General features: G+C 45.5%; 1 protein-coding gene across 7 annotated transcripts in view; it reads left to right on the top strand.

Annotated features, from left to right (window-relative positions):
* Positions 1-22,135, top strand: part of tle2a (TLE family member 2, transcriptional corepressor a) — a 38,736-nt gene that overhangs the window by 5,188 nt on the left and 11,413 nt on the right. For all 7 annotated transcript variants that reach the window (XM_052074762.1, XM_052074766.1, XM_052074764.1 and 4 more), the window contains 2 exons: positions 8,334-8,485; positions 20,461-20,524. In XM_052074762.1, the coding sequence (XP_051930722.1) occupies positions 8,334-8,485; positions 20,461-20,524 (216 nt within the window). The remainder of the gene's footprint in view (positions 1-8,333; positions 8,486-20,460; positions 20,525-22,135) is intronic.

Raw genomic sequence — 22,135 nt, 5'->3', positions numbered from 1 at the left:
CCTGCCTTGGATTTGGTGACCTAAATGAGTTCTCGCAAAATTATGGACACCAGAACCCCGCTTACGCCTGGTTCCGCTTCAACCGCCGTTGTCTCGATGGAGTCTCGTAGGGGACCTGCTCGTCTTTGTCCCAACTTCCTCTTATGAAACTGATGCAGTTAAAATGGATTTGCGAGCGACCTTTTGCCCAACACTTTCATTGTCTCAGCGGATTATGTTGAAAAAGATCATTTTGTCAATTTGCCCATACATGCGCCTCATGCTTTGGATGCAAACTGTGCCTCCAATGGGGGTTTGGAGTTAGCTCAGTAAACCCGGAGATTGGGGATGTCCAGTATTGTCACAATGTGCGTTGGAAAGAGACTTGGCTGAAGATCTGCGTTCTTGTTGACCGGAAAAGTCCGATTGGTTGAAATAGTCGCAAAAGTTCGAAGTTTGTGTGCCCAACAACACATTCGTCTGTTCCGGCTGGTATACGGTGGCACTGTATCGTGAATAATTGCGTTCTGTGGATTCCTTAGCCGCTGTTATTTCGCACATTTATTTTCTAGGAGTAATAAAAACCACTTTACAACAAATTACTTAATAAAGACACACCACAAATAGCCATAAACAGAAGACACGCTGTCATAGCTTCCCCATACCGTGGTTGCAAATCTGGTCATGTTACTCGTCATCAAAAGCGTTCGTTGCGTTGATGTTTTACGTTGACGTCGGTGTCGTTGAATGGACATTTTTGCCAACGGCTTCGGAATCGGTGAAAGAATTTCAGCATCCAGGGTTGTCGGCGGGTCGCTCAATAATACAAAGTGTGGCCATTTGGCTCGGTGTTGACCGAATGGGTCTTTAAATCGAAGTGAATAAGTAAGCGATAGCTTGATAAGGGGATTACGTTTTTGAAGGCTTCCGGAGTTCTGGCAGCCAACGTGAGCCCCGCCGCAAATAACTAAAACACGTAATTGACGAGCCCTATAAATGTTTCAAATTGCCCTAAATCGTAGGTGTCAAACACAAGGCCCGGGGGTGAGATCCAGCCCGCCACGTCCTTTAATGCGGCCAGCGTTCACGAAACATGTGTCGACTCCGATGATCCCTGCGAAAATTTGGATCCAGATTTCATGTGATAAATCATCTTGAAATTTTGCAAGAATTTCGGTGACGCTTTTAACAGTAATCGATTGATGGTTGAACAAATTATCCATAACTTTCAATTTCCAAACGACTAATCCGTCAATTTGTTGTGAATCATTAATAATACGATGAGATGAGCTTATTTAATTTCAGTCATAACGGCCCGCGCTTAGGAGCCTTAATGACAACGCGGCCCGCCGTAAAAATGAGCGACGCCCTCGATTTGAGCCGAATACAATAAATATACTAAAATAATACAGTTTAGTATTATTTCAACTTCCACTAAATCCCAGATGAAATTTAGCTCCTCCTCCCCGAAGTATAAAAATCTTATTCTCTTGTATGTGCACTTGAGATGTCAGACTGGAACGTACCATCTTGAGGCCTCGCATGGCATCTTACGTACACCGAGTTATGACAGTCTCGTTCTTTTTTTCTTCGCTGTTTCTCTCCAAAATAGGTCACAGCGAAGCTCATAAAAATTGTGGAAGTCACCCACCGACTTCTGCAGCCTTTTGCGGGTACCTGTTCCTCCAAATCCGAGAAGCGCTTCTTTCCACATTTGCTTCGCTCCAATATCGAGCTGGTTAGTGGGTTAGTTGCCGCAGCACTAGTGCATTGCCTTTAGGCCGCTCGACTCGAGCTATTTCTCATCGCGGCCGCCCACGTGTGAGCGTGGCTATCGATCAAGCAGCTCGCCTCCTATTTTTATTTTTTATTTTGCTCAGCCGGTGGTTGGTTCGAGGGCAAAGAGGGAGAGCGCAGGAGAAAATGAAGGAAACGAGGCTGCGGGGATCGCCGGGATACGCGCGCGCCGCCGTGGAGGTGCGTCTCGGTGGAATTGGCAAACGAGCTGAGGGGAGGAGCGAGGGTTACCTAATAAAAGAAGCCACCTCTAGCAATTAAGGCGGCTGACAGGCAAACCGTAGCTATCTGCTAATGTGGGCTGACAGCGGGGAAATTTAAATAAGGAGGCTTGCGGGAGAAATGAGGCTTCGGAAAAGGAAGGCGGGGGGGGGGGGGACGATTGAGAAAGAAGAGATGTATGGTGCTAATGAAACAGGTGCCTGGCTGCCTACCCCTCCCCTCTAAGTGGCGCAGTCATTGAAACATTAGCAGCACGTTTCTCCTGCTCGGAACCAAGTAGAGTGATGCTCTTGCGCTGGTTTGACTTAAAACACTGCAAATGAGGCTGTTGCCTCTCAGTGAGGCGTTTAAGAAACGGTTTGCTGACACGCCGTCCCTTCCTTCCAGATGGTATAGTTGGGTATAAATGGGCTGGAGGGAGATTCAAGGCTCAAGGAGTAAAAGTGTGCCTGACGCCACCTCATTCGCTGTTATTTCAAGAAATTGTACTTATGAAATACAGTCCAAGCTCTTCGCCTAAGTGAGGAAGAGAAAAGCAAAAAATGCAGAATTAGGATCACCACTAATATGCACAATCAAAATGATTTTTTAATTTTTTTATATGGGGGGTGCTTGTTTACTAAGCACTTATGCCACTTTTACTACCCGGTACTATTTCCAGCACCTGCTCTGCTGCCGTTCCAACCTTGCTGAGCCAATATCCTTTGGGTGACGTCATCCACTTGGGGTCGCTCATGAATCGAGCAGATTCAGCGACGCGTCGATACAAGGCTACTAATGACAAATGCTCTCATGTACAGCATTTCCCACCGTTTCGTGAATTCTAAAATCCCGATGCTCTCGTCTCCGTCGACAAATGTACATCTGTCGGCCTGTTGAGTTGAACACATAGCTGTAATTGTGTCCGAGGAATGTCTCGATATGTTCCCGTCATAGATGAAAAACATTTACACTATTTTTTTAGCGAATCATTTTTTTAAACCAATCAAGGGAGTTTGTCTAAAACTGCGATTGGGAAGCATTGCGCTCACATCAGCTTACCACGTTGCTTTGCTGATGACGCTGCAGTATTATACTACTACTGTTTAATGCATATCGTTTGGCTGATACATTCAGCGCATTGCGGTTTCACTTTTCCTGTGGCGCCATATCGAAGTGGAAAACCGACCAGAACTTAAATGGGTTAGCTGCGCATACAGAAACTGTTTTGGTGGAATTTGGCAGGTGTATAGTGTGTTCTGTGGGTGAAGGAGTGTAATTACTGGCCCAAAGAATGGGCCGAGCGCCGCGAAAGTCGAGCGGCGGCGCAATTTGTGCACAAGAAAGACTCGATTAAAATCGTTCTGCGGTGCAGGGTGTAGTAAAAGTTGGCAAGGTTGAGCGCACTGCCGAAAAGACAAAAGTAGTCAAGCAAGCTAGGATTGCCAAAGAAGTGCTGCGGTTACGGGCGGTCTTTGATCGGGGTTTTTTTTTTTGGGGTGCTGAGCATGCATGTCAAAGCGCATTTGCATGCGTGAAAAGAATGTGATGGCTTTTAACACAAAGTTTCTCCCCGTTAGGCTTTAGAAGAAAATACAATAAAGGACTCTGTTTTTGTTTTTGTCGTCACCCCCCCCCCCCCCCCCCCGATCTTATTGGCCACGGCCCCATTTCACATCCGTGCACAAACCGTGTGACGGTCGAGATGCTTGATTGTGGATTTTCACTTTGTCCGTGCGGAGGCCGCTCATGAGAAGGCAATAAAGCGCACATGTGCTCGTAAATACTTGCGGAAAAGCGGCATCTTGTACGCATCCGCTGTCTGAGGTGGCGTGTGTGGGCGTGTTGTCTACTCCCATGGTGTGTGTGTGCGCGTGTGTGTGAGCGCGCATGCACACATGGTTGGCGAGCAAGGATGTGAGGTCATTGTGGTTTTGTTGCCTGCGGTATGAAGGCAACTCAAATGAAAACAGCGGGCACGGCCACATTCTTGGCAGACTCCACAAGTGCTTTCGTTTGAATGTCTGCTCTTTTGTTTTCCCGGAGCTCAAGAGTCGTAACGCAACGCATTTGTGTATTGTACGGATTTTTTTTTTCTTTGACCATAATAACTTTGTTATTGTCACGCAACGCTGGGTGTTAACCTCAACTCATAAGGACCCGCACGTTATTCCTATCGTGATGTAGTGATTAAACAAATGCCACTTAATGGCTCCGTTTTTCTGTTGATTATTTTATGCTGGCCTGTTTTATTCACTGATCCCCACAACAAACCTTCCCGTTTACATTTCGGTGACAAATAAGAGACCGGCGAGCGTCTTTGCGTTGTTTGTCAACCTTGTTGGTGGCCTGTTTGTTTTGAATATTCTCACCACGAAGGATTATCCTTTCAAAGAAAGTTAATCTTAATTAATTAGTTAATCATTTTAACCCATGGCAAGAGGGAGTTAAAAGTTGCATTGGGCCACCATTGCCATCATTATTTTAGGAGGGCGCCGATATGTCGAAAATAAACAAAATTAGAAATCGTCTCTCATCCGGGTGACAAGCCAAGATGACATACAAATGTTAATGTTGGCTGTGAAAGAAGAGGCACTTGAAAAATGTACCCCCCCCCCCCCCCCCAAATAGACAAGAAACACAGTGTGGTGCAAGGACAGATTGTATATACTAAACATTTTTTTAAAGCAAGGACTGATGAATGAAAATAATATCTCTGGCATTATTTCATGACAATTAACCATGAAAAATATTTAATTTTATCTATTAATTTTGTACCCCCATAACTCTTCACCATGTCAAGGACACGCTCTCTCCTCTTGCTCAAGCGAGAAAAAAAATGTAAAAAGGAAGGTATTTCTTGAAATGAGAGTAAGACGAGATGGTACGGGTCATCCTTCGCCCTCCACGTAGCCTCCCTTGAAAAGGCCGAAGTGACTTTTCTTCTCTGTAGGTTAATTGGCGTGTGTGTGTTGGGGGGGGGGGGGGGGTCAGGCCGTCAGATTGACAGCGTTTCATTCGCGCTTTTCTCTTTTCCGAGCAGTTGCAACTTTCGCCAGTCCCTCGGCCCTTGTATCTTACATCTGTTATCTCTTCTCCTTTTCCTTTCATGACCTCCTTCAAACTCTTTGGCGTGCATCTTATCCGCACTCGCATGGTCGTCATTTTGTAAGATAAGGCTCGCTTCCGTCTCGCTCCCCGGGCCTGCAGCATGAAGAAAGCGGAAGATTGTTGTCACATGTACTTGTCAGAAATCTCCGCGGCGGCTGCTTTGTTGAGCTCGGCCTCTTGGCAGCTTGCCTGACTTGTTTTCGTTTCATGTTTTCATTAAATTTGGAAGGGGTCATGTCACTGTTGTGCCTTTTGGGTGGGGGGGGGGTCTCCACTTGATGATTTTGGTCTTCACTGTGTCCCATGGTGTATTTAATGCCTTGGACATTCTTTTTTCATCTGACTGATAACGATGAGATCTTAACGAAATCCCTTTTCACACTGCACTTAGCAGGGCGCGGTGTGCTGTTGACGAACCCGTTCATTTCAAATCAAATCAGAAAAGCCAGGGTTTTCTTTTCCAACGATAAATGATAGCTCTTGTCAATGTGTGGTTGACCTCTTTTCTAAACCAGCGCCAAAAGTCTCCAATTTTGCTTCCTGGTGCTCCTGTGCCAGCATGTCCAAATATGGTCGTATTGGGAACCGGGGTCGGGGGGGTCGTCGTTCCATGAGGTCACACTACCCTTTCACAATGAGCAAGTGCAGGGTGAAAAGGGCGTAAGGTTACGGAAGCTCCCTGCGGATCACGGCTCGACAAAAAGTTTGACTATGATGATTGTTTCGTCGTAACCATAGCAACATCCCCAGTTAGAAGAGGTTGTGCAGGCACATCATGTTTGTTTGTCTTTGCTTCTTAGCTTTAATTTTTTTTTTCTCTGAAGTTGTACCAGTGGTTAGCATGTTGACCTCACAGTGCAGAGGTACTGTGTGTGGAGTTTGCATGTTCTCCCCGGGCCTGCGTGGGATTTCTCCGGGTACATCTCCCACATTTTAAAAACATGCATGGCAGGCTGATTGAATACCCCAAAATTGTCCCTCGGTGCGAGTGTGGATGGTTGTTCGTCTCCGCGTTTGATTGTCAACCGGTTCAGGGTGACCCTCGCCTACTGCCTGAAGACGGCTGGGATAGGTTCCAGCACCCGCCGCGACCCTTGTGAGGATAAACGGATCGGAAATTGGATGGGTGGATTGTACAGGTTATGGCTCACATTAAAGGTGAAAAAAAACAAAACGTTCTGAAATGATTGAGCTTTTTCCCGTTGATAATGTGGGCGTTATCTAGATATCTCGAAAGGCACTAACACCCGGGCCGTGTAGACTTTCAACATCCGCCGCACCGCGTAGACTGTCATTGGCACGTTGTGCCGCTGTCATGTCAACATGCGAGTTGGATTTTCACAGCTTTCATCCCTACCCCTCCCTAGCCCACCCCGCTCACCAGCCAAGCGCCGCCGTGCTTTTTTGGCATCCCGGCTGAGTGATGTTGCCGTTAATTAAAGCTAATGTGTTGCTGATGTGCGCGACACTCAGATGTGAGAAGAACACGTTTTCAAAGGCGCCGCCGTCATTAGTCGACTTGCCCGTCGATATTCTGATGCTATAATGGGGACGGGGATAGGACTTGAGCCTTTCTGGGCTCCAGCGTCTATTGGCCGCATCTGAAGGGGATCTGGCAGGGATAGTGACGGGTGGGGGGGAGCTTTTCATGTGACCGGACAAACATGTCTGCTGGATGATTCATGTTTCACAAGGACGTTAAGGGCACCGAACAAATGCCCGGGCGGGGCGCGCCTGGCCATGTGGATAAAGGCTGGATAAAGCGAACGACCTCCAAGATACATTTGAGAGGAAACGTGTACAGTGCAGGGAAAAATGTGGCACACACACAAAAAAGACACAAGTCCAATGGATAATTCCTTAGTGGTGATGAGCATGAATAATTCTCGGCAGTTGATAAAAAAATTCGTTCGAAATTCATCTGCGCTTTGGTGTGTTAAGTAATAAGTGACGCATTTGAGGGCTCCAGGCAGAATTGAATTTGTACTACCAATTAATTTTAAGCCTCCAGTCATTTACAACTTCAACAATTGGACTAGAAATGGAAAGTAATCCTTAAGAAGGCATGTCATGCTTGCGGCCAGGGAGTCTAATTTTCTTTCGGTAGAATTCACACGACATTCTGTTGAGAGAACTTTGAACGTCTGTTTCTGTCCAGTTCAAAACATTTCTCCTTTCGATCCATTCACTAGTGCTAATAAAGTATTTTCGCTTCGGTAGTTATATTACACAACTATTGGGAGAATGTTATCACTGCGTTGTATATTACAGTTTTGTCACATTTTTTGTCACATTTTTCTCTCATTTCTGTTGGAAATTTGCCTGCGCTCATATTTCCCCCCCGACTTCGGTGACATTTTGTTCTTTGCCCTGTTTCAAACCTTTGTTCTGGAAATTGCTTCATTTTCACACCTGGCATAGGACTCTCCTAAGAATCAGTAAGCTGACTTAATTTGTTGAAAACAAAGCGTTTTTTTTTTCCCGGCTGTAAGCATAAGTCTATTCCCTTCACACCCACCCCCCAAACACCAATCAAAAATATTTAATTGAGGAAATGCACATTTAATTTCAAATAAATACAAGTCATAATAATTGAGTGTGGAATCCTTTGAGTTTCCCCTTTTATTTTTTTTTTTAATTCATGGCGGTGAATAGTCAAGTGCTCCACAACTTCGCTGTCTTACTTGACCGCCTGTGAGCTTGAGAACTCTCCGTCCCCGTGGGCCAGTGAGCCCTATGATGTTGACACAGAGCCAGATAGACCGACAGACGGGGGAGCCCCCGTCCCCACCCCCCCTTCCCCGCCACCCTCGCCGTCCGGCCCTCAGTCTTCTTTTGTCTGCTTGTCCTGCAGCATTACACTTATGCTTGTAGCCTCCTAATTGCTCTGGACCCTGCAGAGAAGGAAGCCAAAAGCACTGGGGTTCCAAAGCCTCTTCAGCCTTTATGAGGTCCCCTCCCCACCCGCTAGGCTTTTTTTTTTTTTTTCCCCCTCCCCATAGCTGCAATGAAACAATGAGTGCTCATTTGGCTAAGAATCTCATGCGCCCCATGACCCCTCCCCCTCGCCCACTCCTTTCCCAAGTCTTTGTGACCCACTCACATCTGGCAGCGTTGCCGATGACACTTGGTAACAGACTGCCCGCCACCCGCCATGCAAGTGCCCTCACCATGCCCCCATGCCGCCCCTTGTTGAGCAAGTGTCACATGTCAATACTTCTTGTGTGTGTTTTCGTTGTCCTCAGGCACCTCTCCAGCCACCCCCGGGGTCTTCGGCTTCCGTGGTGGCAGCAGCCGCCGCCGCCTCGGGGACCCCCCAGTCGTTGAAGCTGACGTACCCAGAGACTCTGGACCGCATCAAGGAGGAGTTCCAGTTTCTGCAGACTCAGTACCACAGGTGCGTATTACATTTTGAGTGATAATAATGTGAACGTTTCACATTCCATGATCGCTCTCCCACGTCGATCCGATTCTTTGATTCCGATTAGGTGATGGGATCAAATAATGCCAATTGGGTTTATTTGCGTTAACTCTTTAATATATTTGGAGAGAAGATGCAGCGTTTCCAATATGCTCTCATAATCTGCATGGAAAGGAAGAATTTTTTTTCTGAAAGCGTGTCAAGAGACCAAAAAGCTTAATATGACAAGATATCAGATTGCATGGAGAAAAAAATGTCCAGGTCCACTCTGATAGGTCCAGAGAAAATAAAGTGTTTAGATGTTTTTTGGATGCTAAGAGATACGATTTCAGGCAGGGCAAGCCAGCTTTATTTATACAGCACATTTCATACACAAGGAAACTCAATGTGCTTCACACAAGCACAGACGGAGGAGCATTTAGAAACACAACAACTGAGAATAATACAGAGTTATTTTTCACATAACAAAAAAAAAAGGGCCATTCGTCACCACTGCGTTCAACTTCAAGAGTGTACATACACACAAGCCAATGTGTGTGATGTTTATTACGCGGTTGGTGTGTAGGAATACACAGTCTTTGAATGAAGAATTTGGGCTTAGCCGCGGTACCCCGCCCCCCCCCCCTCCTTACTCTTGGCACACCTTCGTGACCCTCCCCCACTCACTCCCCCATTCTTATCCTCCTCTCATCCTGCTTTGAATTAACTGACTAGTATCCCGTCCCCACCCTCCTCTTTTCTGTCCCACTTCAAACTTCTTTTGTACACTCTCCCATTTACAGTCCTCTAACCCCTGTGGCTACTTCAGCTTCCCTCAAAACCCTGTGTGTGTGTGTGTGTGTGTGTTCTTGTGCAGCTCTCTTTGTGAGTCCTATGGCGCAATGAATTGTGGCGGGGATGCTGTGAGAGTGAGTCCTGTCTGATGTGTCCCCATACGGTAATCCATGAGTCGATGAATTGCTAAAAAAATGAAAGAAAAAAAAAACAGACGAGGACGCAGTTTAAAGTGAAATCACCACAATTTTTATTCTTCATTTTTTAAATTATTTTTTTGCATGATACACAACTCTCATTTATTGTGCAGTAATCTAATCTTGAAATAATAAACATCTTTTGATGCATTTTTCTGCTTTAGGAAACATTTATGTCTCAATTTTGGGGGGGCTTGGAACGAATTAGGGCTTTTACATGTAAAACACGTCTCTACTTACAAAATGTTCTGGTTAAGAAATTTCATCCAGAAGCAATTAATTTCAAACATAGAGGTACCATTGTAATAATATTTCAAAGTGTATATTTTGACACACTTTTGCCACTCTGTTGACAGCGCATTTTGAGTATGTTAGCGCCAAAAGATCACTCACAGCGTTAGTGAACGTCGGAAAAATAGTTCCCCAAAGATACAAAGGGTAAGCTCCAGTTATTGCCACGTTGCTATGTAAAACACCAAAATATCTGCGGGGAATGTGTGAGGCGCCCATTGGATGGATCTTGATAAATCAAGGCATTCATGGCGGGTGAGTCACCCCTCCCCGGCGTTGATTGCTCTCCTGGCATCATTTCAGTGCCTCCTTCTTGTGTTAGGAAACAACTGGAGCGGTGCCCTTGTGCCAAACACACCTTGCTAAATACACAATAATTGAATAGGAAAGAATTTGATTGGGTGTACTGCAGATTTCTTCTCAAGCAACTTGAGGTATGATTTCCAGGAAAAATATGCAATGGAAAAACCTAAACCTTGCCTGACTGTCAGCATACTTGATGGCAGTGAACATGGCAACAGATTGAGCCATGCAAATTCCTTTCTCTGATGGATTTGATTTTTATTTATTTTTTTCTGGCGGGTGGTTCGGAACCTATTCCTTTGGCTCGCATATGAAGATATGCACGCCTTAATGTATGGGACTCATTTTGTCAAAGTAGGATGGTCCTGTACGTGGAGCCCTCATTTTACGAGGGACTTCTGTTCCTACGGCAGTGACGTAACCAGAATTTATTCACACGTCGGAATGTGCCGCAGTTTATCGCTTGCCGATGTTAACGCTGTTGTGAGGTTATAATGACGGTACATATTGCCGTGAAAAAACCTTTGGGCTATAAATTAAAAACTGACACGTCCGTTCCCCGCCACGTAAGTTAGTTTATTGCCTGCTACAGGTTACCAAGTAGTTTAGTAGCATAACACAAGCATCTTCTTTAATCATGGGCAGGGGGAGGGGGGCCCCTTGGCATCACGAACGGCACGTAATTTGCGGAGAGGCACGAGAAAACATGCCCAATTTTTACATTTATGTTAATATATTTATATTTATGGCCTACAAGTGTTTTTCAAACTCTCTCTAACGTCTTCGCTAGCAACCCTCGGCTAAAACGCAGCTCTTCACCGACATAGAAAAGTGTTGACATATTGTACTTCCTCGACACCAACGACTACCTTCCTATCTACTAGTGCTTTGACGCCACCTACTGTAGGTGTTCTCAAAAGAGCAAATGGCTGATGGTAGATTCCAAATAAGAAAGTTCACTTGTTGACGAGTGAGGTTATGACACGTCGCAACAGATCGGCGCCATAGGAACAAAAACTCCCTCGTAAACGGAGGAATCCCTCATAGTTCCACTTTCAGAGCGTTTAGCCACTATAATTATGCTGATTTGGTTGTTCACACCCATTTAAAATGTGATTAATCCAGATTCATTCATTATAAAGCCCCAGTCCCTTATTCTCAGCCGAGTTATCTTTTGATGCGGTAAGCAATTCGTAAAAGCCTCGAGTCGGTCCCCAGTGACGAAAGTTGATGTTTTGCTGATGTCATTATGACCACAAATCCTCATGCGGTTGCATGCAGGACAGGCCTCGCGATGAAAACAAAAACACTTGTAGACTTTTTCACCGCCGTGTTTGCCCACATACACACAAACACACTGGGCGATGATAGATGTGCTCTAAACACACACACACATACACACACACGTGCAGGGCTCCCCAATTATCGGCGCACACAAATAGACGTCGCCTCGAAATAGCAGAAGATTACGTGTGTATTCTGGCTGCAGCGACGGTAGCTGGATTCCGATAGATGTTGGATTAGACGGCGGCAAAGAGACTGAGGGGAAGGGATTAGCATTGATGAGCTACAACCGCTTGTGTGGCACGTCCGGCGTATGTGAGCGTGGTGGCGGGCCGCGTGCACAAACGCAAAAATGTCGGTCGGGCTTGGGCGGCGTGGTCGGTAGGTCGCGGTGAGGAAATGAGAAGGAGGGAACGGCTGATTAAAGATTTTGGCGGGTCTGATTTTTGGTGTGTGCGTGCTCCTGCTCGTTAACCAAACAGCCTGTAATCAAGAGACGGAGGCAAGGGAGCTTTAATTACTTCAATTCTTTTGCCACACATTTGCATGCACACACGCATAGGCTGCTCTCAGTGGCTGTCGGTCAGTGTGAGTGTGGGTGGAGGGTTGGGGGGCTGGGGGGCCGGGCTCTTCATTCACCACTAACGCGCTACCACTCATGTTTGAAGCTCTTCTACTCTACTTTGGGCGTGCATTAGACCACTGTTACACGCGCGCACACTGATGCTGCGTAAGTATGTCATGCCACTTTGACAATTAATGTGAAGCAAAAAAAGGAGGTGGGGGGACTCTTGAGGTTGCATAAATCCCCGTTTAGGGTTATGGTTCACAATGGCAATCAACTCGAGTCAGAAAGGGAAGGTACAAACTGACTGTCAGTTGGCATGCAAAGGATTTTTTTTTTTGGCTGTGGCTGACCCAACATTCATTTATTGATTTAATCAGTCATGTAAAAGTTTTGGTTGTATTGTGATCGGTGTGCTCTGAGCACCACACGCATGCAGATTCTGTTCGAGCACCATTCTTGCCACGTTGGCCTTTGAAGCAAAAATCTTTGGCGATGACATGTGCCAATGTTACACATGAGTTTCCGAAAAGGAATTGGAAGTGGGAGCTTTGAAAAATGGCCTTGTCGTCAACATTTTTTTTTTTTTTTTTTTTTTTTTTTCCAAGATGGCGCCCGAGTAGGCAGCCTTCGGCAAGTGCTCTTCAAGAGCCTTGCTTTTTTGTTCTTTTTTGTTCTTTTTTGCTGTTTTTGTCTTTTGTTTTGTCACATGTTGTTTGTTGTTTCATTGTGTGGACCTGATATGGACTGTTTTCAGCGCTTTTTGGCCACGACATTCGTCAAAGGAGCAGTATCTGTGCTTGGTGGTTGCGCCTTCTCGGCAGCACGCCTGTACCAGCACAGATTTTGATTGGGAGGAATGTCGGCGCCATTGACTGTCGGTGCTGGACAGACCTGGGGCGCTTGTGTTCTTTGCGCCAGTAATGGGCAGCATTTTTCACAACCCCGATTTGTTCAGTGGCTATGTCAGCGCTGTTGGACAGTTGGCGTTGGTGCGGCTGGATGGATGGCCGCTGAAGTTGAGGATGAGGAGAGAGGAGCGTTGGCGAAGAGCGCCGATGCGTATTTGGAACCGTGAGTTGCCGCTTGGAATTGAAATGGATTTCCATGGGACAGGAGAAGTGAACCAATCTCTTTTTTCGTCAATGGATGCTACAGCTTCTTGTTGACTTTGAAACTTAGCTTGTAGCCGACGTGTGCACATTTTGAGCATGACGTCTCTGATCCACTGGTTAAAGGACACTTTGATTCTCTCCTCTTTCATCTCAAACCGCTTCAAACAACAAAGCGTGTGACGGAAAAGTGGTTAGGACTGCACGACTGTCCGTGTTTTATGTTATGTGTTGTGTTTATTATTTTACTTTATGTTAACTGTTTTGTAAAGCGCTTTGTTACAGCTGCCGCTGTTGTGAAAGCGCTATATAAATCAGCATGTATTGTATTGTATTGTATTAGACTTGCTTTGGAAAAATAAATTCTTGCCATCTGGGGAACCCACTTTTTAGACAACAATAAAACGACATCAGCTAGGACATTTGTTGTTGTTGTTGTTAGTCAATCAAACAAGCCCATTTTGGACCTTATTATTGGGACAAATCCACTCTTAACATCTTGGACAAGTTTGGCCGATTGATTTTGTGAAGGGGCCACATGAGAAACTGGAACGCTTGCCAGAATTGTTCTCCCACCATCAACTCATATTAGCCATTTCGAGTCGGGACTCCCAAATATATTGATAATTGTCTAGTATAATATTATTGACAGTGATGTATGATGATAAAGGGCTAACTTATCATCCACCCAATACATACAGTTTGGAACTGTCGATGTCTTGGTGTCACAGAACTATGTTGAACTGAATCGAGGCGTCAGAGTTGGCCAAAACTAGTGTTTCGCGGGCAACTTGGTGCAAAGGAACAGTTGGACTGAATTGAGGTGCTTCGGTTAGACAAAGTAGTACTTTCTCTCTATTCTCTTCATTGGCGCCAATGAATTATAGTGACGATGTGGTTTCCTTGTGACAAAGGTAGGGTCTCGCCGCCGTCTTGTAGCCATTATGAACAATTAATCACCTTTTTTGGGGGCGTGGGGGGCGGTAAACCAATAATCCTGAAGGTCACAGAGAGCTGGAGCGTAACCATTTCATGCACCTCGTAACCTGATGACATGATAAACTGTCGTCCACTGTAGTAACCATTGTCCCCGAAAGGGTATAGCCAAGGTACTCTGTATTGCGATTGGATGGACGGAAGTAATTTTTTAATCATCTATCTATACCAGCGATGTATAGGGACAGACGGAAGAATAAAATGCTCTTCTGCGAGCTGGCAGAAGGGACACAGATTAAAAACAAGAACAAAGTAATATCTCCTATACAATCGAATGCAGGCTTGTATGCTTTGTGTTCAACGAAACAAGGCCAGATTTTACACTAAGTCCATTTGCGATCATCATTATTTTGCTATTAGGTCATTTTGTGCTATTTCTGTGTGGTGGTGAGATTATTTTCCAATGTAAAACTAAAGGATGTGCCTTGGCTCAGTTAAAGTGTGCAAGCATTTGATTTAATCGACTCTCTATGGTGACATTGTATTTGCAAGAAGGATGCTTCATGGTTTGTGTGTGTGTGTGTGTGTGTGCGTGCGTGCGTGTGTGCGTGTGTGTGTGTGTGTATGTATGTGTGTGTGGTCAAGCAATGAATGCGATGACAGATATGAGTTCACTTGGCCTGCTGCTGCACAAGAAGATCCAATCCTTTGTTTTGTGTGTGTGTGTGTGTGTGTGTGTGTGTATACACCCTTGAAAGATGATGAAAGTGTACACGAGCAAGTTCCGTTCTTAGTGTGTGTATGTGAGCCCCCCCCCCCAGCCCCCTGGTGGATTTGCAAGGAATGGTTGATCAATACTTAATGAGATGTAAAGTGAACAGTCACAGACCTGGGGGCCGGCAGCCTAAACGTCTCAAACGCGTGCGTGTGTGATTGCGGTGATGTCACGATCAATAGGACTTGGTGCCGACTGATATCTTTTTAACCGCAACGATGGTCTACATCCGTTTAAATGCGTCATGGAAACCGTTGAAGAAAAAAAAAAGCGTTTTAGTAGCGTCGCTAAAAGCACCCGTCAAGCTAAAACTATTTATGAGTCGTGTCATTGCCATAATTATTAAGTGAAATGATGCTTGTTTTTAAATTTAGCGTCTTTGTGCCGTTGCCAGGTGACAATTCAGAGACCTAATTGAGAGTGAGTTATTGAAGAGACTAAACATTAGTCGAAGGGCTATCCATTTTTAAGCCATTACACACTCGGGGAACCTCCCAGAGGAGTGTGTTTATTTAAAACTAAACAAGCAGTAAAGGTTGCAAAATCACATTTTATGACGGGAGTGGGAGTGGGGGGGGGGGGCTTTTTTGGCAGTGTTTGTCGGATGAGGCCGCAAAATTACCAAAGACACAATAGACAACAGGAGCAAGAAAAAAAAGACGAAAGTGGATCACAGCTGGCATTGCTTCGTTTTTGCTTTTGTTCGATTGCGTGCAGCAAAGTGTTGGTTTAAATCGTTTCCTTTGAGACGCAATCGAGAGAAAATGGATTGCGCCGCTTGGCTGCAACCATTGTGCACACCTTGACGATCCCCCACCCCGTAGAAGAGGAACAACCTGAACACGGCATGGAAGTGGCGATGCTTTTAAAACTCCAAGTGAATAAAAATGAAAGTATCGTCTTTTCCGGATTATAAATCACACCAGCCATAAACGGCATAATAAAGAAGTAAAAAAAAAAGTCCCACTGGAGTATAAGACGCATTTTGGGGGGAATTTTACTTGATAAAATCCAATTCATCTTCTAACGCAATTAAAAATAAAATCGAGAACAACCGTCTGAATAAGCGTACGATATGTTCACGCATAACCAACGAACTGAGAACGTGCCTGGTATGTTCACGTCACATATTAAGAGTTATTCATATAACTATAGCATGCTAACGAGTTTACCAAACCTTCAGTGTCGCTCCAAATCACAAAATCCAATCAAATCTTCATCTTCGATGTCACTTTTAAACAACAACGCCAGCTCCGGAGCGAGAAGATGCGGCGCTCCCGCTTCAACGTCGCTTATGTCAGACTCCTCGTCAATTTACCAACACGGGCTATGAGCGCCCTCTTGTGGTTAAATGTCAAAATAATACGTGAATTGATCTACAGTAGTGTGTTAATAATTTCACACATAAATCGCACTTGAATTCCGGCCAAACTATGGGGGAAAAATGCGACTTTAATCTGGAAAATAGGCTACGCAAAACGACGGCTGGAGCCGTTAACGACACCTGGGACATTTCTGAAAGTGCAGCATCTTAATTAGACTCTTCGGTTGACTTCCTTTTTGACCTTCTTTGTCTATGTGTGTGTGTGTGTGTGTGTGTGCATGTGTGTGTTTTCATCCAGCAGGTTCGGGCTCATGCGTGGGTGTGTGTTGCTGAATAAATGCAGTGTTGTCGCTAATGTGATACAGGTTTACACGCATCTTAGCTCTGAGCGATGTGTGTGCGCGCGCGAGTGTGTTCATCAGCCATGCAATACGGACAGAGCTGTCGGGAAAACCGACAGGCTGCAGATTTGTAGCGCGTTCAGCTGATCACCTTATCTTCTGTCACCGCCAGGGAGAGATTTGAGACACACGCACACACACAGGCACATGTTTCCTCCCCCTTTCATGCTTCTCGCCCTCCCACCATCACTAAATGGCACCCAGCTCAAGCCTAATTATGACAGCCAATCTTTTCCCATTTCCTCCCCACCAGTCTCCATTTTTTCTTCTTTCTTTTTCTTCGTTATGCTTCTTTTGTTTTTCCTGCTTTTCTGTCCGTCTGTCTGGTTTTTCAACGCATCCCTTCCTCTGGCTCAGTCAGTCGCATAATGATGAGCACGTACTAGTTTTCAACCTTGAAAGCCATTATTTGTAGCAAATGTGTGTGGAGGAAAAAAAATCGACAGACAGTAGACTTACTTGTGCGTGTGGTTATGATCAAATGCACATCATACAAAAAAAAGAAGTACGAGTAGAAAACAAAATAGTAAAGTCATTCGAGCATCACAATGTCTTGAAATACACGCTCAGGGTGTCCGCAGGTCTTTAAATTAAGTAGGATTTTGGAAAATGAATTCCTTAACCCATTCACTCCCAAAGACGTTTTTAAACGTCTTTTCAGACTTGGTCCAGAATTGGCTGGTACTGAATGAGTTAATTATATTTAAAAGTTTCACTTAAACCTTTAAATTGCCGGTCGTAAAAAATGGCACGTTGTTTTTGAAAAGGAATAATTAAAATCAATATTACATTTTTTTGAACGGCAATAAGGTAGCAAGGCGCACACGTGGTTAACACAATGGGCTTGAATCTCTGGCCAACTTCTTTCAACATTCTTAAAATATGCATGTTAGGTCCACTGGAAATAAATATTAATTGGCATTTGGCAGACAGGAGGTCGGTTTTATTCCCTTGTTGCACAGTCAACGGAATGTTTTTCAATGAGGGATTGACTACTGACCCGTATGAGAGCGCGCAGGACGTTAGTCATCATGGCTGCAGGCTGAGTTTGAATGTAAACAAACTACGGTTTTTGTCCGGTATCGATTAAAACACGCATACAGTACAATACAGACCTGGGTGAATTTGTGACTAACAAATCGCGATGATGTCAGGCATCAGCCAATCATCCCATAATGTCTCCTAAATGTTGTGATCACGATAGTGAATCTGAAGAGCGAGCTATGATTGATCATATTTCGTAGATGAGTGGTCTGTTTTTGTATGTCTGTCATAGCCTGACACGCGGGGTTTCTAATTTGACCGCAGGATCGGGTTTGAAGCCGGTCCACCATGTTGGTCGATGTTTCTTGCAGCCACTTTACAGTCTTTTTTTTTTTTAAACAATTTTTAACTCCCTAAGAGCAAGCTGAGACCTTCCAGTCCAGTGCATGTCATCATCAATTCTCTGTAAAACTTCAAACTTTACAGGGGTTATTTTTCTCTGTCAAAGCAAGAACACCATTGATTTTTTTATAATGTATCCAACACAAGAGTATGAGGTAGCTGACGCGTGTGCACACACACACACACACACACACACACACACACACACACACACACACACACACACACGCACACTCACGGCGCGCGCACACTGCACACTTGAGCCGAGAGGCAATTGCACTGTAATAAAATCTATAAGGTGAAAAGGGGGTGGCGTTAGGGGGGCTTTAATCCTTAACTCCCCTCCACCTTTTGGACGCCACAGCTTCTTCTTTTTTTCTGCCCGCCCCGGCCTCCTTACTTCCCCTTGTCCCTCGCACGGGCTGGCAATGATAAATGAGTCAATTATATGTGTGCAGTGTGTGTGCGCGTGTGCGTGAAAAGGGAGCTGATGGGGCTGTTATTACCTGTTGCGGCCGGGGGTGGGGGTGGGGGGGAATGTTGCCGTATTAATCATATTCTAATTTTCCTCGGCCGTGCAACACACCCACAACCCACACATCATCAGCACACTCACACACACACACACACACAGAGCAACGACCCACCGCTGCTCCCCCTATCAATCTATTTGCCGCCTGCAAACAAATCAGCGTAAACTGGGCCCAAAATACTGCCTCTCTGGGGAGGAGGGAGGCTGCTCTTTGTGACATGAGATACTAGATGTGTATGTGTGTGTGCGTGAGCACGCACGCTTGTTACACGTGGCACAGCAGAGAATTGTGCGTGTCTTTTTGCAAATGTGGCCAAAAGCATTATCCGATTTTAGGGGACAGGAAGGATCTGTTGGCCAGAGTGGTGAGACAGACCCAGAGAGATATGGGACACATGGGAGAGGTCTTTGGCCACCTCATCTGTGCCGTGTGTGTTTGTGTTCGTTTCCTTCATTCAGGGGCACATGTTCAACAGAAGAGTGGTAATTGGAGACACGGGCACCTTTTGCAGCCTTTTTAGAGGGTGGCAGGGAAATGCAGATTGTATATTGTTTTCTAAATGATATGACATAGGCTCTCTCATGGAAAGGATTATTAGGGCCACACATGGGAAGAGAAATACTGCCTGTGCTATGAGGGTAAATAAGTGTTTGGGGGGGGGGAGTCTATCTTTTATGAAGAAAGAGAAATAATCTTTTTAAGAGTTCTTTGTTTTGGGGTTTTTTTACCGTTTTATTTGTAATATTTATTTATTTATTTATGGTGGGACCATAATTTATTAAAACTCATGTCCATGAGGATTTTTTTTCAAGTGCAGTAACCTTTTAAGTTAGGAAAAAGTCATAATTTTTAGAAAGTGTGTTTTTATAATTACGGTATTCTAAAACGGCATTACAATCCATAGTCTTTTAAAGTGCTGTTGTAAAATGTACAGAATAAAACAAAGTTCAAATGCAACACTCTCTCCTGGTAACATTTTAACGTCTTGCCACAGATTTCACTCGACTGCAGCCTCCACCACAAGGCATTTCAGTTATGTGATGTTTCAATCTGAACACTAGGGGCGCTGTGTAAACACATATGTAGATGAGGGACAAAGAAATAAGAGATGAAGAATGTCAAGTCGGCTTGTTATAAACAAACAAACCTGAAGACGGATGAAAATGAAGTCGAAAGGAAATACAAATCTGCTTGTTGAGAGAAGTCCACAACTTGTAAAATGAAAATGACAGGACAACTGAAGTGGTGCTTTAGCACACCATCACTTTACTTACCGCGCCAAGCCTTGACGGCTTTGTGACGAGAAGTCCGCCACCCAACATCCCCTCTGCGTTAGTGTTGCACGATGAAGAGGCAAGCAAGCGGGACCTTTGTCGCCAACTGAGACGTTTTTATTTATTTTTTAATATATTAATTTGGGGCGGCCCGGTAGTCCAGTGGTTAGCACGTTGGCTTCACAGTGCAGAGGTACCGGGTTCGATTCCAGCTCTTGCCTCCCTGTGTGGAGTTTGCATGTTCTCCCCGGGCCTGCATGGGTTTTCTCCGGGTGCTCCGGTTTCCTCCCACAAGCGGGACCTTTGTCGCCAACTGAGACGTTTTTATTTATTTTTTAATATATTAATTTGGGGCGGCCCGGTAGTCCAGTGGTTAGCACGTTGGCTTCACAGTGCAGAGGTACCGGGTTCGATTCCAGCTCTTGCCTCCCTGTGTGGAGTTTGCATGTTCTCCCCGGGCCTGCATGGGTTTTCTCCGGGTGCTCCGGTTTCCTCCCACATTCCAAAAACATGCATGGCAGCCTGATTGAACACACTAAATTGTCCCTTGGTGTGAGTGTGAGCGCGGACGATTGCTCGTCTCTGCGTGCCCTGAGATTGGCTGGCAACCGGTTCAGGGTGTCCCCAGCCTACTGACCGAAAATGGCTGGGATAGGCTCCAGAACCCCACCCGCGATCATTGTGAGGATCAAGCGGTTCGGAAGATGAATGAATGAATATTAATTTGGAGTCAAATTCAAACGATCGATATCTAACAGCGGCTTCGGCCACCTTGTGTCGTTTCCTCTCTCTGCAGTTTGAAGTTGGAATGTGAGAAACTGGCCACCGAGAAGACTGAGATCCAGAGACACTATGTTATGGTAAGCCAAGTCGTCTGGGTCTTATTCATCTGCAAACAGCTGCTAAACACCCACCAGGAACCACATGCAAGACCACACACACTAACGCGCACACACACAAACACTTTCTACCATGGAGTAAGTGGCATTTACAGTACGTGCATGTGCAACGTGGACACCGAGGCTAAAGGCAATTGTGTGAAATGGTCAGACCGTTACGGCAGCACTCAAGAAGGGACCAATCACGTGGCTGTGATGTCAACCAGAGGCTGCTCATCACATTGCAGTATTTCTGCACCGGTGATTCTCAACCAATGTGTTACTGTTTTTCTAAACAAAAACAAAACAAAACCCCAAAATCTTTGTCCACCCATCTATGCCAGCAACATATATTGACAGGCACAGGAGTGAAATGACCTTCCACTGGTTCGCAGAATCCACCTGTTGCCGTCATGCAAGAGAATAATAACTGCTTTGTATTCGACTAAACGGGCCCGGCTTCCACTCCAAGCGCATTTATGACTTAATTGAGGGTGTACCCTAATGTGAGATGCAGCCTGTACCTTGCGTCAATGGAAGTTGCGGAACACTCGTTTACATGGCACCGGTGACATATGAATCGGTTCATTCCTTTCTTTGGTCATTTGGGCTTGGCAATAGCTTCTATCAAATGGTCACGCGAAGGATCGGCTTCGTCATAATTGGCTATTCGATCAGCCGCAAAATTGATTGTTGATGAATCGCGCCTCGAGACCAAATGAAGCGCTTAACTGGTTTCAATTCGCGGGGTCAAAGAACTAGCAAAGTATGGAAACGTTGCGCCGAAAACAAATGAGGCGCGCACAAGTTTTGAGGTTAATGTGTGTTTCCACTTGGCTGCGCTGCGGCGGTACCACGAGGGTGGTCTTCTGTGAATACTCGGGTCGGTTCAGTCTCCCTGCCATCTGAACCCCTCGCCACCGCAGCTGAACCCGTGCCGGCTGCCAAGAACCCACTTGAGCCCTGCCAAAAAAGTTCTACGTGGCATTCCTGGCACCGGGCTTGGAATTGTGTATCGATGTGTGGAGGTGGAGGGGATGGGGCTTGAGGTTTTGGCTCTTGCTAAAGAAAATCGGGGCTTTTTGGCGGCTGATTTTGGGGGTTGGCGGGGGGGGTTGAGTGTTGCTAAGCAACAGGCGAAACTTGGCACACCAACTGTCAAGCGGAGCTGCCAGCTGCCAGGAAAGGCATCTTTTATGGAGGCGCAGACAAACAGCAACGCATGCACATACACACCTGCAATGCGCGCACGCACACTTGCCAAGAAAAGATGTCTCCAGAGAGACAACCCCTGCCCATCTCCTCTTCTGCCATCCTGCCAGAATGTTCTGGCGCGCCAACTTGCCAATCTCCTCTTCGAAAAGCAAATGTCAGCCTGTCACTTTGTGAAACATCCGACTTTAAAATACTAAAATGAGAGAGAGAGAAAGAGAGAGACAGACTGACAGACTCTCGCCTGTCTCTCGTCGGCTCTCCAGACTCTTCTGTGCTCCTCACCGCTCTGCTTAGGAGTCAAAAGGTTCAAATTTGACGTGATTATTGCGGCGGTCCGACTAAATTCTTTCCTCGCTCGTGCTAACTCGGAGACCTCGC

The sequence above is a fragment of the Hippocampus zosterae genome, chromosome 8 (assembly GCF_025434085.1).
Source record: "Hippocampus zosterae strain Florida chromosome 8, ASM2543408v3, whole genome shotgun sequence".
NCBI classification, from domain to species: Eukaryota; Metazoa; Chordata; class Actinopteri; order Syngnathiformes; family Syngnathidae; genus Hippocampus; species Hippocampus zosterae.
Note: the sequence above shows the minus strand (reverse complement) of the source record. Positions and strands in the feature narration are given on the sequence as shown.